This window comes from Quercus lobata, chromosome 5 (genome assembly GCF_001633185.2).
Source record: "Quercus lobata isolate SW786 chromosome 5, ValleyOak3.0 Primary Assembly, whole genome shotgun sequence".
Taxonomy (NCBI): Eukaryota; Viridiplantae; Streptophyta; class Magnoliopsida; order Fagales; family Fagaceae; genus Quercus; species Quercus lobata.
Genome location: NC_044908.1, coordinates 63,569,407 through 63,586,050, shown reverse-complemented (window position 1 = coordinate 63,586,050; position 16,644 = coordinate 63,569,407). Strand labels below are relative to the sequence as shown.

The window sequence follows — 16,644 nt, the reverse complement described above, 5'->3', positions numbered from 1 at the left end:
AAGATATTGTTGTTGCAAATAGTAGTAGTTCTGGAAATTTAGAAGAATGCTCTTTAAGTCTGTTTGGTCGTTTACTGTCAGATCGTCATCAAAATCTTAGAGCTTTAAAGAATACCCTTAGGGCAGCATGGAAGATGGGTTCTGACTTAAGAATTGTGGAAGTTGGGAATAGCATTTTGCAATTTAAGTTTGGGTCTAAATGTCAGTTGGAGTGGGTTGAAAAGAGTGGTCCTTGGAACTTTGAAAATAACCTTCTCCTTCTATGCCGATGGAGGAAGGGGCTGACTTCAAAGAATATTTGTTTTTCCCACTCTCCTTTTTGGGTTCAGATTTGGGGTTTGCCTTTTGAGAACATGGTTGAAGACTTTGGAAGAGAGATTGGCAGCAAAATCGGAAAGGTATTGGAGGTCGACAAAATAGCTTTACAAGCTGATCAAGCTAAGTTCCTTAGAGTAAGAGTTGAAGTGCAGCTGGATAAACCTCTCCGGAGGGGTGGGTTTGTTAAAAACGATGAAAATGATAGGATTTGGGTTGATTTTAGATATGAAAGATTACCCATTTTCTGCTACAAATGTGGAATCCTTGGGCATGATGATAAACATTGCCTAGTTAATCCCATGGAGAATCCAGCAGGAAACCAGTATGGTGAGTGGCTGAAAGCGGGTGGAGCATTAAAGGATGGAGGTGGAAATTTTAAACTGAAGCAGCAGGCCAACGCAGAGATGAGGGGCGCTGACTCTGTGGGACTGAATAGCAATATCAAAGAAAGAAATGGAGGTAGCGGTCATAGCTGTCCAGCTCTGGCAGTGGGCGGAGGTAGCGGTCATAGCTGTCCAGCTCTGGCAGTGGGCGGAGGAACTGAAGGGAGGAAGGGGACGGTGAGCTTGATGGATACTGACCGGATGGAGTGTGTGAAGTCAAATCCCAGGGAACACGGAGAGAAGGTCAGAACAGAGGATGATGTTGCTGATGCCTTGAGAAGTGGAGAAGTGCAGAAGTCACGTGAAGTGCCCAGCGCAAATCCAACTTGCTTGGTAAGTCAGCAGATGGTTGATGTTTGGGCTGGCCCGGATATTAGTGTGGATGTTCATTTAAGCCCACAAAGAATAAAAGGGGCAGATAGCTTTAATGGGGAGAAGGATTGTGGGCCGGTTATGGAAGCTCTTAATGCTACTCATAAGATAAGGCCTGTTTTAAAAGAAAAAATTATAAGCTTGGGTGGGGAAAAGAACTTTGGGCCGGACCTGAAAGTTAATGATGCAGCTCAAGATATGAGGCCTGGAGGAAATGGAGAACTTAATTGTCACGGGGAAGAGGCTGTTCCTCTTTGTCAGGAACGTGGGCTAGCTCAAACAATTAGAAGGAAGTTCAAGAGAATGGCAAGGGATAAAGGGAAAGCCCAAGAGTCTGTGAATGCTGAAAAAGCCCAAGAGGTGAGTAATAAAAGAAAAGCCTTAACTGATGTTTTATTTGCTTCTGAGGAAACTGCACAGAAGCGTTTATGCTTCGGTGAGAAGGGGGGGAATGTTTATGAAAATTTTGAAACGGCGGTGACTGCTGAGCAGCACCGCCTAGATAAATGATTGCTTTAGGGTGGAACTGTCGGGGGCTTGGGAACCCCCGGTCAGTTCGAGTGTTGCGCGAGCTTGTGCAACGTTGGAAGCCCGGTATTGTTTTCCTGTCGGAAACAAAGATGAAAAATTACCAAATGAATAAAGTAAAATTCAAAATTGGTTTGCTGAATGGATTGATTGTTCCTAGTACGGGTAGGAGTGGGGGTTTAGCTATGCTTTGGAATAGAGATATACATTTAGAAGTCCAAAGTTACTCCAGATATTTTATTGATGCTGTGGTGACTGAAGTTGAGTCGGGTTTTAAATGGCGTATTACCGGTTTTTACGGTAACCCTGAAACTTGGCGTAGAAAGGAATCCTGGGATTTTTTGAGAAGCCTTAACCGAATGTACCATTTGCCCTGGCTGTGTTTTGGTGATTTTAATGAAGTAGTTTCAGTGGAAGAAAAGTTGGGAGGAGCTCCAAGATCGCAGAAACAAATGGATGATTTTAGAGAAGTTATTCATCAATGCGGATTCAAGGATCTTGGTTTTGAGGGTCCCGAGTTCACTTGGTGTAATATGCAAGAGGGTGATAGCAGGGTATTATTAAGATTAGATCGAGCATTAGCTACCCCCGAGTGGATTGATCACTATAAGAATGTTAAAGTGCACCATTTGGTGGAATCCACTTCGGACCACTGTGCTCTTCTTTTAACTGATACTGCTGTTACTCAGGAGTTATCCTTTAAGCGTAGATTCCATTTTGAAGCTATGTGGACTAAAAGGGCGGAATGCAAAGATATCATACAGGGAGCTTGGGTTGACAGCCAGGACTTACATTCCCCCTCTGGAATAGCTGCTAGACTAAGGAATTGTGCAAAAAATCTTTCCAAATGGAACAAAACGGTGTTTGGGCAAATCCCAAAGAAAATCAAGGAGAAGAGGGAAACTCTTAATTATCTGGTCAGCAGAGACAAAGATGGCAGCCTGGGGGGTGACATTAATAAATTACGAAAAGAAATTAATGAGCTACTAGATAGTGAAGAAATTAAATGGCAGCAGAGATCTAAGGTTCAATGGTTAGGACTTGGGGATAGGAATACTAAATATTTCCACTCTAAGGCCTCAGATAGGAGAAGGAAAAATACCATCAACTGTATTATGGATGATGGAGGGGTTTGGCATGATTCTCCTGACAGCATTGCGGAGGTGGCTGTTTCCTATTTCAAAAATTTATACTCCACCGCCTACCCGACTCGCATACCGGAAGTTCTTGATTCTATTCCAACAAAAGTCAGCGAGGACATGAATCAAGCACTCATTAAAGAATTTACTAGAGAGGAGATTGAGGTGGCCCTTAATCAAATGCACCCAACAAAAGCTCCGGGACCGGACGATGGCTTTTCCTCTCTTATCCATGATGCTGCCAGGAATTATAAGATTAGTGGAATATCCATTTGCAAAGGCTGCCCCAAGATCACCCATTTGTTTTTTGCGGACGACAGCCTCCTATTTTGCAAAGCAAATAGTCAAGAATGTCAGAGCCTTGTTAATATTCTCCAACTGTACGAAGATGCTTCTGGCCAAAAGATTAATGCAGACAAATCATCCATATTTTTCAGCAGCAATACCTCTGATGAAAGAAGAAGGGAAGTGCTGAATTTATTGGGGCCGATGCAAGATACCCACCATAAGAAATATCTGGGATTACCCTCTATTATTGGGAAGTCTAAAGTGGAAATTTTTGCTGAAATTAAGGAGAGGGTGGAGAAGAAATTGTCGGGGTGGAAAGAGAAAATGTTATCTATAGGTGGCCGGGAGATTCTTATTAAAGCTGTTGCCCAAGCTATTCCGACATATGCGATGAGCTGCTTCCAAATTCCGAAGAGTCTTTGTGTTGAAATGGAAGCAATGATGAGAAAGTTTTGGTGGGGCCAAAGGGGTCAAGAATCTAGAATAGCTTGGGTTAGTTGGAGGAGAATGTGCAAGTCTAAATTGGTTGGAGGAATGGGGTTCAGGAATCTTCAAGCTTTTAACCTTGCTATGCTTGCAAAGCAAGGTTGGAGGCTAATCTCAAATCCAAACTCTCTGGTAGCAAAAATCTATAGAGCAAGATACTATCCACACGGGGATGTTTTCCACTCCAAGCTTGGTTCCAGCCCTTCCTTCACATGGAGGAGCATTTATAATGGGTTGGAAGTTGTCAAAAGAGGCACCCGTTGGCGCGTAGGTAATGGTGAAAGGATTCTTATATGGGAGGACAAATGGCTTCCGACTCCTACCACATTCAAAGTGGTCTCACCCCCGAAGTCTTTTGATGATTATCCTAGAGTCTCGGCACTTATTGACAAAGAAACTAAAAGGTGGAAAGGTGAGATAGTAAGATCTCTATTCCTACCTTTTGAAGCTAGAACTATACTAAACATTCCCCTTTGCCACAGCCTTCCGGATGATCAAATTATTTGGGTGGGTAATAAAATAGGGGAATTTAGTGTCAAAAGTGCCTATTACATTGCTTGTGATGTATTGAATTCCTCAGATGAAGGGGAATGCTCTAATGGCGACTCTAGGACGGCTCTTTGGAGAAAACTTTGGCATTTAAGCATTCCTCCTAAGGTGCGTATTTTTGCTTGGAGATTATGTTTGAATGCTCTTCCTACTCTTGTGAATTTGCAAAGTAAAGGGGTGGTAAAGTGTGATATTTGTCCAACTTGTGGGAAGGAGCCTGAAACTATCTCTCATGTTTTTGTCAAATGTGAAATGGCTAAGAGAGTTTGGAGATGTTGGCTGGATTGCCCTCTTGTGGTGTTGAATGGCAACATGGATATTGTAGATATTGCCTTGGAGATCTTGGGGAGTGGTTCGTCCAACGAATTGGAGTTCTTTTTTGGGGCTGCTTGGGCTATTTGGTCCAATAGGAATAGAATTCTGTATGAGTCCTCAAGCCAAATTCCGGATTACATTTGGAGTTTTGCAAAGAAATTTATTTTGGAGTCGAGGAGTGCTTTGTCAGCTAGCCCTCAGGATCTGTCTCGGCAAGTTGACATAGGACACGCAGCCCCTCTTGGTTTTTTCAAGATCAAAGTTGATGGTGCTACTTCGGAAAGTGGAAAGAACTCTAGTGTGGGTGTTGTGATTATTGATGCAGCTGGTGATTTTGTAGCTGCCTACTGTAAATATTTTCAAGGCAGATATTCGGTGGAGGAAGTTGAAGGCCTAGCAATGGAATGTGGCCTCCTTCTTGCCAAAGAGCTTATGCTTACCCAAATTATATTGGAGTCTGATTCTATGGCAGCTGTTTCGGGTGTTCTAGATGGCAATTTTGGTGGCTGTGTTGGTCATATTTATCAAGGAATTTGTACTGTCCTTGCTTCATTCAGCAGCTGGAAAGTGAATCATGTGAGACGTGACTACAACAAGGCAGCGCACTCCCTTGCTCAATTTGCAAGGCTGCAGGAAACTTCTCAGGTTTGGTTAGGTGTTTGTCCTCCTATGTTAGCTGGATTGTTCTACTCTCACTGTATGTACTAAGTTTCCTTGAGTGTATTCTTTATCTCCTTGTTGTACTCCTTTCTCATTATGGAATGAAATTCAGTTTAAATTTCAAAAAAAAAAAGAAACATGGTGCAGTGGGCACGTGGAATGTTACTGTGTGAAGGTGAAGCCAAGGCGGCAAGAGGAGTGGGCCCGGCCGCTTTGCACACACAAGGTATCAATTTGCTTTTCCTTTTTTCAAATAATAATTAGAGACAAAAAGGTTGTGGAATTTTTATTGAAAAAACAAAAACAAAATACTGATAGTGTAAAACGCAAGTGATGGAGACATTATCATGGTGAGAAACACGTGGTATGATGACGTTTGACTGACATTTTGTCCTGTTTTGCTTTGTTTCTCTTTGATTTTTTGTTTTTTTCCTTTTTTCGCTTGATTGTTTTTGGGTTCTTTTGATTACAGCTGTTTTTGACCTAATTATTGTTCTTTTAATAGTGACTATCTTAGCAAGGCACGCCTGTACAGTTGAATTTTGTTTATTTATTTATTTTTTTAAATAAACTTATACAGTGTAACTTGTGTTCTTAGATATCGGTTAATTTTTTTTTTAATATAAAAAAAAAACTCGTACAACCTTTATCTTTTTTTTTTTAATTATATCTTTTTTTTTTTGAAACTTTAATTATATCTTATCAAGAGAATATCAATTATGTAATTTTTAATGTAACGTTTGACTTGAGAAATCTATGTTTTAGTTACTAAATTATTAGAAAATTGAATGCATGAGAATTTTAATATTCATAAATGTAATTAGGTCAACATTTAGTTTTGTTTGATTTAAGAATATAATAAAACTCTATATTCAATTTACTTCCAAAAGCCTAACTTAAGGGAATGTATTTCATATTCTTGTGCATCATCGATCTCTCTCATTGACATGTATGTTTAATTTACTTCTAGAAGCCTAATTTAAGGGTTTGTTTGCTTGGAGGAGTGACAAAGTGAGAGGATAAAAAAAATTTAATTTTCTTCTGGCTTATTTGTGTTTGGTTAGGAGGATGGAAAAATAGAGCGATTAAAACACTTATTTGTTTGGTTTAGAAGAAAAATGAGATGATGGAAAATGAAATTAGTATAAACTTACAATTATATCCCCATTAAATAATATAAAAAATAACACATTTTTTAATTAAAAAAATTGTGTATGAACACTTCAAATTTTTTTTAAAAAAAAATAGCAAAAAAAAAAAAAAAAAAAAAAAAGGAACCAGACAAACAAAAAAGGGGCAACGTACTGAATGAAAGCCTATGTGTAAGGCACATGACATTTTCATCAATTGGCCTCAATTAGACTTCCCCCCTCCTCCTAGTTTTCTCCCCAATTTGGGGAGAAAAATTTATGGTGGGCCTAAATGTTTTTTCCCTCTCTCCCTCTCAATCACTCTCCAAAAAGTTTTTCCTCCTAATTATATCTTATTAAGACAGTATCAATTATATAATTTTTAATGTAACGTTTAATTTGAGAAATCTATGTTTTATTTTCTAAATTATTAGAAAAATGATGCATGAGAATTTTAATATTCATAAATGTAATTAGGTCAACATTTAGTTTAGTTTGGTTTAAGAATACAATAAAACTCTATATTCATAAATGTAATTAGGTATCTCGTATTCTCTTGCGTCATTTCTCTCTCATTGACATGTATATTTAATTTACTTCTAAGAGCCTAATTTAAGGGAAGGTATATCGTATTCATGTGCATCATCTCTTCCATTAACAAATAAGACCCACATATTAGTGAGAGGAAAGGTTTATATAGAAATTTCTCCTAATCTAGATATATTTATTATTTCCAAAATATCAGTTTACACGTACGGTAAACTTAAATAATGTAAATAAAAATAAACATAAAAATCTTGCAGTGTTTATCTCTACCTAACGATAAATAGTATTGTGGGGCCCAAATAATTTATGGGCCAGACCCATTTACCCGTGGGGAGTTCAAAGGCCCAAGCCGAGGAGGACTATGGCCCAAGCTCGATAATATAAAGCACAAGATAGCCTTGAGATACAGCCGAGGACAGTTCAGTCCTCGGCAGACCCAAAGTCCCATCGGAAAGAGGGGTAAAAACGGTATAGGACCAAAACTTGGAAGAAAAATCTAAAATATCTAGGGAAAGCTGCCCTTACTGCCATTCAATACTCTGAACCTGACAGAGCCGTATTTTTCGACTTTTACAACCACCCCCAACGACTTTGGGTATGGGCTGATGGGACAAGTATCAGTCTTGGAAAGGTTGACTCTATACATGGACGAAGGACAGTGAACGCAGGCTAGTATAAAAGGAAAAATAAGCAATCTAAAGAAGAGGCTGGGAATAATGGCCAAAAACCAGAGCCTCCCAACCCACCTCCAGGAGAAAGACTCCAGGGGTGAAGAAAACTTAACCATGCATGAACACCACGAAAAACCCACCGCCTGGTGACCAAGGCCTAACCTTTCAAACCCACGCTCTACAAATCATATTGTCTGGGCTTTTTATGTGCGAACCCAATACTGTGTAGGTTCGTTACTAAATCGTGTCCTTACAAGTATCATAAGCAATTTACTTATGTACTTACGTATTTTTGATAAATGACAATATATGTACATAAATATATATATACTGTAGGTGGGTTGAGGCAACGAAATTGGCGGAACCATGCAATGACTCCGGGTGGGGCCATGCACGCTTGTTTCATTGTATTGGAAAGTTGTAATTAAGATAGAAAAGAACTACTTTCTACTCCAAAGACTAACTAGTGAAAGTTGATCATATGAGTTCCATTGAACAAGTTAGAAATGTTTCTTCTCCTAGATCTAGCAAATTAACTTTAGCACCAATTTTGACACTCCCTAATTCTAATAAGGTGTTTGAATTGGAGTGTGATGCTTGAAAGTTTAGGATAAATGTTCGACTTATGAACAAGACCTATATAGTATATATAGTTATTTCATTTGGGCCTTGAAGCATTGGAAACAATATTTAATCCCGAAGGTATTTGTAATTTTTTTTTAATCATAAATCAATGAAGTATTTCAGGAATCAAAGGAACTTGAATAAATTGTATGTAAGGTGGGCTTCTTGGAACAAGGACATTGTGTTTTAGGACTTACAAAGACTCAAAGGGTCGTAAACTCTGTGATTGATTTGTTGACAGGTTTTCCAAGATGGTGTATTTTATTCCCTGCCTTAAGGCTTCCAATACGGTGCATGTTGCAAAAGTATTCTTTCAACTTTCAAGGTCATTAAAAAAAAAAAAAAAAAAAAAAAAGCTTTCAAGGTCATTGTGCGGTTACATGGAATTCCAAATTCCAATACTTCTGATTGTGACTTAAAACGTCTTGCTCACTTTGTGGAGGAGATTTGACAAGAGCTTTAAATATAGAAGCATGGATTTTGATGGGCAAACAGTGATGAGTAGAACTTTGAGAAATTAAATTCGTAGTATTTGTTAGGATAAGCCAAAGCAATGGGATAATGCACTTGCACAAAGCTAAATTTGCCTAATACAATGCTACCCACAATTCTATTGGATGATCACTACTAGAAGGTCCCAAAGCATGCATTGGACTTATAGTCAGATTGCCTAAAGTCCCTAGTTTAAGCACTGCATCAAACACTATGATGAAACATTTAATTCAAGCAAAGGTAAAAGAAGAAGTTTGAGGAAGTCAATGTAAAGTGTAAGGCAGCAGCCGACAAACTTCAAAGGCACAAGGTGTTTTAAGAGCACGATGTATTCTTTTTTTTTTCTTTTGTGGCAAAGAGAGAGGTTTCCTATTGGTATCTACAAAAAGCTGAAGCCAACGAAATACGACCCTTACGAAATTATGAAGAAAATCATTAACAATGCGCATGTAGTTGATCTTAATTCCTAGTGACATGACAATTTCAAAGAAATTTAATATGGCGGATTTATACTAGTCACTTTATCCAAAGATTAATTTGAGGGCATGTTCTTCATAAGTGGAGGAGATTGAGATGTAGAACAAGTGTTATTGAAATTTCTTGAGAGGTTCGATATGTAGAAGTTAGGTTGTATGATTAAATAATTTTTCTTCGCTTATTTATTTATTTATTTAAATATATTTAGGCCTAAATTTATTTTAGCTTATTTCATTCAAGAAATTTGGTCTTTTTAGTGAAGTCATAGGAAATTTAAAAAATATTTTTGTAATTTTTTTACTTTCTTAGAAGCCTGTCAGAAGACTGAAATAAAATATTTCTCGGAAAATTTCTCAAATTTCTGGTGAATTCACAATTCTTTTTCTCCTTGATTCATCAAAGTTTTGTTAAGCTAGAACATCTATCCACGCTGAGTTCTGTTCTGCATTACTACAAGTCGTGACTAATAGTCTACATTGTAAACTACATGTCGTAGAGTTAGTTAGCTGTTCATCACTTTGTCAAATCTGTTACTGTTTTTTATTACTGACTGTTGGTTTGCTTCTTTACTTTATTTTATTTTGAGAAGAATTTGTTTCTTTATGTTAGAGTTTGTTGTAACTGAAAGGGGCTTTATTTCGTGTAAATAAGAACAGAGCACCCACTGCATCATAATTAATCTGAATAAATCTCATTTCTCATCAACTTAGATACCTTCTCTAAATGCATTCAGACTTCACTTCACAAATCTTTCAAATAGTCGTTTTAATCACATTTTAATAATGAATATCAAAAGGAGACAACAAGAATTATAATAATAAAATTACAAATGTAACGAATACACAGCAAGCAAAACAAAAGAATAGCAAAACAATGGACACACATTTCCTATGAGGGTATGGCACACAAATTGACACACTAGCAAAGTAAGTTGGGAGAAGTTGGTTCTGTATAGTAATTTTTTATGGCAATTATCATAGCTTATTAGAACTTAGACTGGATATAGTTGACAACATCCTTGTCCACCTGGAAGGCCTTCACTAAAATGTCACTAGGAATTTGAGGCTTGGACCCAAACACTGCATTGGCAATTGTGATAACACCAGGGTTTTGACTGCTAAGAGCAGCAATGGCGATGACACTTCCATTACCAACATTTCTTTGATAGTGGATGAGACCAATTGGGAATACAAACACATCACCCTTTTGTAGCACCTTTGTGATAAGGCGGTTTTGAGGATTAGAGGTGACAAACCCAACTTCAAGGCTACCTTCTAAGACTCTTAAGATTTCGGTGGCACGAGGGTGAGTGTGGGGACAAGGGAAATTCCGAGAGAGTTAAGTCCTGGTATTTGTGTAGCGGTCATGGGAGTCACCCTTGACCCTACAGGGTTTGATGTGTTGCCTGCTATATGAAGTTCACTGCTTGAAAAATCATTGGCTTCAACAATCTTAGGATCCTTGCAAGCCAAACCATTTAGGAGCACTGCCACCAACCATAACATTGCAAAGAAGATACATGTAAGCCATACTATTAAAAGTTAATGATTTTTACTCACACAACTTTCTCACTACTTATTTCACATGATTGTAAATATTCCTTTTCCACGTTTTAATCTTTTTAAAGCAGAAAATCTTATTAAATACTTCTTATTATTGCACATTACATGCACACTTTATTTTGAAATTATATTTTAAAATTACGATTTCAATTCATGTGGTAGTGTGTATATGGTGAGTGTATAATAATTAGTATTTCACTGTCATTACTTTTAAAAAAATGCATACATTGTGTGTACAATTGTGAATGTTGTGATACGAGCGGGTGAAAAAGAGTTTGAAAAAATATTTACGGAGCTACTACTTATGGTTTTAACATTAAGCCTATAGGGAGTAGAAGTATACATGTTTAAGGCTCATTTTGTACCTTGACTGTTTGTATCTGCAACACAGAAATCTTGGAGAGGGCTAGGATCAGATGCCAATGCAGCAATGAAAATGAAAGCTAGAAGTCAAAAGAAGAGAATGGGGGAGGCCATATGCAAATTGTGAGTATAGGAAACTTTGAATCAAAGGAAGAAGGAGTTGTGTAGGAATAGGATGATAAAAAGTGATTGAGATTTTGGTTGTGAAAGACTTATGTATGTAGCTTCCTATATATATAAGGTGGGGGCAGACAGAGTATAGTGTAAAGACAATTAAAAAAGAAAATCAGAGAAAGAAAGAGTCTTTGGTAGTATTACAGTGTGCCCGCAAGAAGGCAACTACATTAAGATATCTAATGTTCCAAAACTCATTATAGGGCCGGCTGTCACATTACATATGGCACCAAGTCCAAGTTACAAGGACTGTACATATACAAAAGTGCTTCACTTCACTTCACTTAAAAACTTCTTTATTTTTATTTTGAAGAATGTATTAGATAATTGATTTGAAATAATCAACGAAAAAGAGATCAAGTTCTACAAAACAAAACAAAAAGGTGAATTTATGATGTTTAATAAGTGTAAGATAACTGGTGAATTGATCGTAATTTGTTGTTACAATATAGAATGGATCAAATGTATATTAGTTGTTGAGGGCTGAAGGTTTTTGCCTGACTGACTTCTCTAGGCTTTAAAGCCCAGCCCAAATGGACGAAACTAAGCACTTTTTTTAAGTCGAAAATGAAGAGATGAAATGAGGCCTGTTTGGACGGTGAAATGGATGAACAAAATGAGGGATCTGTTGGCCCACTACCACCTAAAACAACACCAGTCCTTGTAACTAACGCCTAAGAGATGTATGGAGTTCTCTTTGCTGATGTGCCATTTTCAATTTTAATAACTCCTGTTGCCGACACACGCAAAAAACAACTAATATTGTGCTTTGAAGGTGCGATTTCTAATTTAAAATTATTTCTCCAATGCACGATTTTAGTTGTTTTTTACATGCGTGTATAGATGTGTGTAATTAACAATTTAACACTGCCCTTGCATTTTAACTAAGTGCCCTATTGGGGGCCCTCGAGTCTAGGACGGGTATATTCAATTCCATAGAAAAATCCCAGTTGTATACCATGTGTGCAAATACACGTTGCCCAAAACAACTGAAAACGTGACTTTAGGTCACATTTTCAGTTGTGTTTTGGGCAGCATGCAATTGCACATAGCGTGTGCAATAACATTACCCTTATCCATATCATACAACTAAATTTGTTTTCCATTTTTCTCTAAAAACAAAATATTAATTGCCCAACTATCCACGCAATCTCAAAGTAGGCTTCCTACATTCATGCCAATCCCCACTATAAAATCAGGAGAAGATTACACTGAAGATCATTCAAACACTTAGCATAAACCCTTTATCCATCTAGCTAGAAGACATCGTCCATGTAACATTCCAAATCTCTCTCTCTCCCTCTCTCTCTCTTTTTGTGTTTGGAGCCTTTCTATCCTAGCAATTCAACCATGTTCGTGTTAGGAAAAGTTTAAGACTGTATATACGAAATCTCTATTGGCAATGAAGGAAGTGTTTGGCTTTCCATCTCATGCTAATTAAAATTAAGAACTACGTTCGAAAATGTCGTTTTTCTTTTTGATATAATTTCCCTAAGACATTTTAGTTCCATACCCTATGATATGCATTGATAATAGCTTAATTTTGCACATTTATATCATTATTAGAAAGCATTATCATATTTATTTTGAGAAAATTCATGTATTTTATATTTGGTTTTGAAATAATGCTGAATAATCAATTTTGTACTTAATTGAATTTTATTGCGTGGATTTGTCTTTTGTAAGAGAATGAAATTAAATAAGTGGATTTGTGCAAAGAAGATAGCTAATAGACTTTACTTTTACAGGGGCTATGATGAAGTTAAAGAAGGCCAACCCAATTAAATTTAAATCCAATTGGAGTAAGGAATCAAAGGAAATTTGCACCAAATCTAAGTCCAATTCGGATTAGGATTCCAGGTTGCCCATCAGTTAGTATGGTTGGCATAACTTTTGGCACAGATGTCCAATCGAGATGATTCAAGTTGGCCTGGAAAGTTAACTTAAAGGGCTACAACTTTGTGGTTTACCACAAGTCCAAATTCTGAACTTAAATGGGCCAAAATCGTCGGTTAAGTGAAGCCTAAAAATTTACGATTTTCTCTAAACGGGAATTCAACTTGTAATAGGATTTCTTAATTTATTTAAAGGCTCTTTAGGACAAAATTCAGAGGAGGCTAGTGTTAGGGCTAGGATGCAAAACAAAAAAATTGGAGCAAGAGGTAGTGCCACATGTGGCTTCTCTATAGCTTTTCTCCATGATAGCATTGTGACTATTTCTTTCTCTATTTTATTTGTCTGGTTTAATGTTTAGTATTTTATTTTTGTGTTCTTTAATGATTTAAATTGTTTTTGCTTCATATCAATTGACTAAGATAGGATTCTAGATATGAGTTCAATCATGTTTTTCTCGTGATTTAGGATTTGCCTTAATTAATTGAATGCTTGGTTTTTTATTTCTTGATTTTAAAATTGGATATCTCTTGTAATTTGTTTGACTATAGATACAATTGATAATTTGATTTTAATCCTAAAAAGCGAAGAAGAGCATGCTTTAGATATTTAAATAGAAGTTTTAATGATAATATTCTCCATGGTAGCAAGATTGATTTTTAGATTATCATGTAGTGGTTGGGAAAAATTAATGATCGTAAATATATGTTGATATGAATCAACAAGCCGAATTCTAAAACCTTATTCCCTTTCTCTAGATTGTTTTCATCTCTTTACTGCTTTATATTACATCTTTGCTTAGTTTAATTATTTGCTTAGTATATTTAATTTCAAAAAACCAATTTTTATTAAACTAGATTAGGATTAATTTGGTTAAGATTTGATAATTTTTTCTACGTTCATTTAAGTCCTTGTGGGTTCGACCTCGTTCTTGTCAAACTATACTTCGGTATGGTTCGTACACTTGCGAGTACTTTAAAATTTCACAACACCCTACTAAGTCTTAAAGCGTTAAATAGGTATTGAACCAATGATATTGACAGCTTATTGTGCAATCATTGTAATATTTGGATTGTGCAATCATTGTAATATTTGGATGTTCTACTTTAATATATACTAATGTTTAGCCTCATGCATATGCATGGATAAAATTAAAAGCAATTACAATTATATGGTTCAAATTATACCTTTTTTTAGAAGATGTTCAAATTATACATGGTATTAGCTTACATTTTTTTAAACCTTACATTTTAAAAATATATAATAATTTCTCATTATATATATGATTTAAAATTTAATTGGATTTAGATTCTTTGGTTTTTTGTACTCAATAATTCACTTGCTATAAAAATAAAAATTTAGATGGACACATGGTAGAAAATTAGACTCCAATTGAAATCCAATTTAGAATCTAATTGGATTTGGACTCTTCGATTTTTATATTCAATAATTCACTTGGAAAAAAATTAAAAATTAAACGAGACACGTGGCACAAAATTAAAAATCCAATTAAAATCTAATTGGATTCTATTCTAAACTTTACCTATTAATATATACTAACTTGCAACCCCATGCATATGCATGGATATATTTAAAAATATACAATAAGATACATAATATAATTCATATATATATATATATATATATAATTTAAATACTATTGATAGTCATTTTTATATTTTGTTAACTCTTTATAAAATTTTGTATGGATATTATTAGGTATAAAATGTAAATTGTCAATATATATATATATATTTTATTATAGTGAAGCGCTTTTTTTTTTTTTAATATTTTTTTTTAGACTTTTTAGTTTTTTTACTTAATAACTTACTTGGATGAATATTTATGATGTGGTCCCACATTTGATTCTAAAATTACAAAATAATACTCTTTAAGAATAAATAATTCAAGACACATGACACAAAATTGGAATTTTGATTTGAAATTCTAATTTGAGTTTCTTTCAACTTCACCTATTATTATATATATATAGACTAATGTATAATCGGTGCATATGCACGATAAAATTAAAAAAAAAATTACAATGACACACATATATGGATTCAAATTATTCTCTCTCTCTCTCTCTCTTATTTTATTTTAATTTCTTTTGGATATACGCATGTGTTTACTCTTTTTTTTTTTTTTTTTTTCTGTTTATTCAGTTTTTGATGATTTATTTATATTAGACCATTTTTCTTTTGCACCTCATTAGCTCACCTAGAACACAAATTAAAAAAAAAAAAAAGACACGTGGCGTAAAATTAAACAACAATTGGAATCAAATTTAAAACCTAATTGGATTTTCTCTTAGCTTTATCTATTAATATATATATAAACTAGCTTGTGACCCATGCAAATGCATGCATGAATTTAAAATTAAACACAAATTTTATTATAAAAATATAAATAATTAGTCAAATTATTAAAAAAAAAAAAGCATGTAACACATGCATACATATATATGCATTTAAAATTAAACACAATTTTTATCATAAAAATATAATAATTAGTCAATTTTTTAAAAAGTAAACGTAATTAGTCACATATTAAATTTTTTATCTAAATTTAATACTACTTATGATAATTTTTTTATTATAATTTTAAATAAGATAGAAGGAGTGGTGATCTTTGTCCTATGGTAATTTTATTGAGTATATGTGATTGATTTTTTTTTTAAATATTTTATAGTTCATTAATATTAGATTCTTAGTATTTTGCACTTATTAACTCACTTGACACAAATATTAAAAAACTTAAGTAGACAAATGACACAAACTCAAGTGGATAATTATGGTGTGGTTCTCACATAAATTTAGACATATGAGGCAAAATTGAATTCTAATTGAACTTTCTCTAAGTTTTACCTCTCTCTCTCTCTCTCTCTCTCTCTCTCTCTCTCTCTCTCTCTCTCTTATATAATTGAAAATTTTAGATTTAGACCCTAAATAACTAACTAGGATTAATTGTATCTCGACAACTTTAGTAGTTTGACCCAGTCTCCAACAAAATCTTTTGGGCTTCTTAACTTTTTCCCTCTCTCTCTCTCTCTCTCTCTCTCTCTCTCTCTCTCTCTCTCTCTCTCTCTCTCTCTCTCTATATATATATATATCAATAGAATGTGGAGAGGAGTAGGTTCTTTATCATTAATTAATGACATGTTTGGTAGACTGTAATAGGTTCTGTAATGTAATAGTTATTTCTATGGTTTAGTTATTTTTTAGTTTGGTTATGTTTTTATTACAAGAAATAATCATTCCTTATGAATAACTATTCTTCAAAATGAGGAATTACTATTCCTCTTTAAAATGTTGTATTAGCAATTCCTTAGTAAGTGTAATAATTTCAAATTTTAATATATTTCCAAGTAAATAAACTTTCCATATACATCTAAGAATTATAAAAATAAAAAATCATAAAAAATAACATATATCTCTCTTAAATTTAAAAATAACAATTTTAAGGAGATATAATTGTATGAGTAAGAAATTTCCTAAAATAAATGTTAAGTTTCAATTTAATTTTATAACTCACAACCAAACTAATGAATAAATTTAGTTATTACATTACAACACATTTTATTCCTAATAATAAAGATTACAATTTCTGTTGTAATCTCCATTCAGTGTACTAAACGTACCCTAAATTAATGAAATAAAATAATCATAGCTTGT

At 34.7% G+C, this 16,644-nt stretch overlaps 1 protein-coding gene and 1 pseudogene across 1 annotated transcript; one reads left to right on the top strand and one right to left on the bottom strand.

Annotated features, from left to right (window-relative positions):
* Positions 1-1,579: 1,579 nt before the first annotated feature.
* Positions 1,580-5,086, top strand: LOC115990926. Its single transcript, XM_031114692.1, has one exon. It carries the CDS (start codon positions 1,580-1,582, stop codon positions 5,084-5,086), a length of 3,507 nt encoding a protein of 1,168 aa, XP_030970552.1.
* A 4,876-nt stretch (positions 5,087-9,962) lies between these two features.
* On the bottom strand, positions 9,963-11,017 carry LOC115988393 (annotated as a pseudogene).
* Positions 11,018-16,644: the final 5,627 nt, after the last annotated feature.

What these genes read in the sequence shown, in the direction of transcription:
- LOC115990926 (XM_031114692.1), top strand. Translation starts at nt 1,580, where the DNA reads ATGATTGCTTTAGGGTGGAACTGTCGGGGGCTTGGGAACCCCCGGTCA.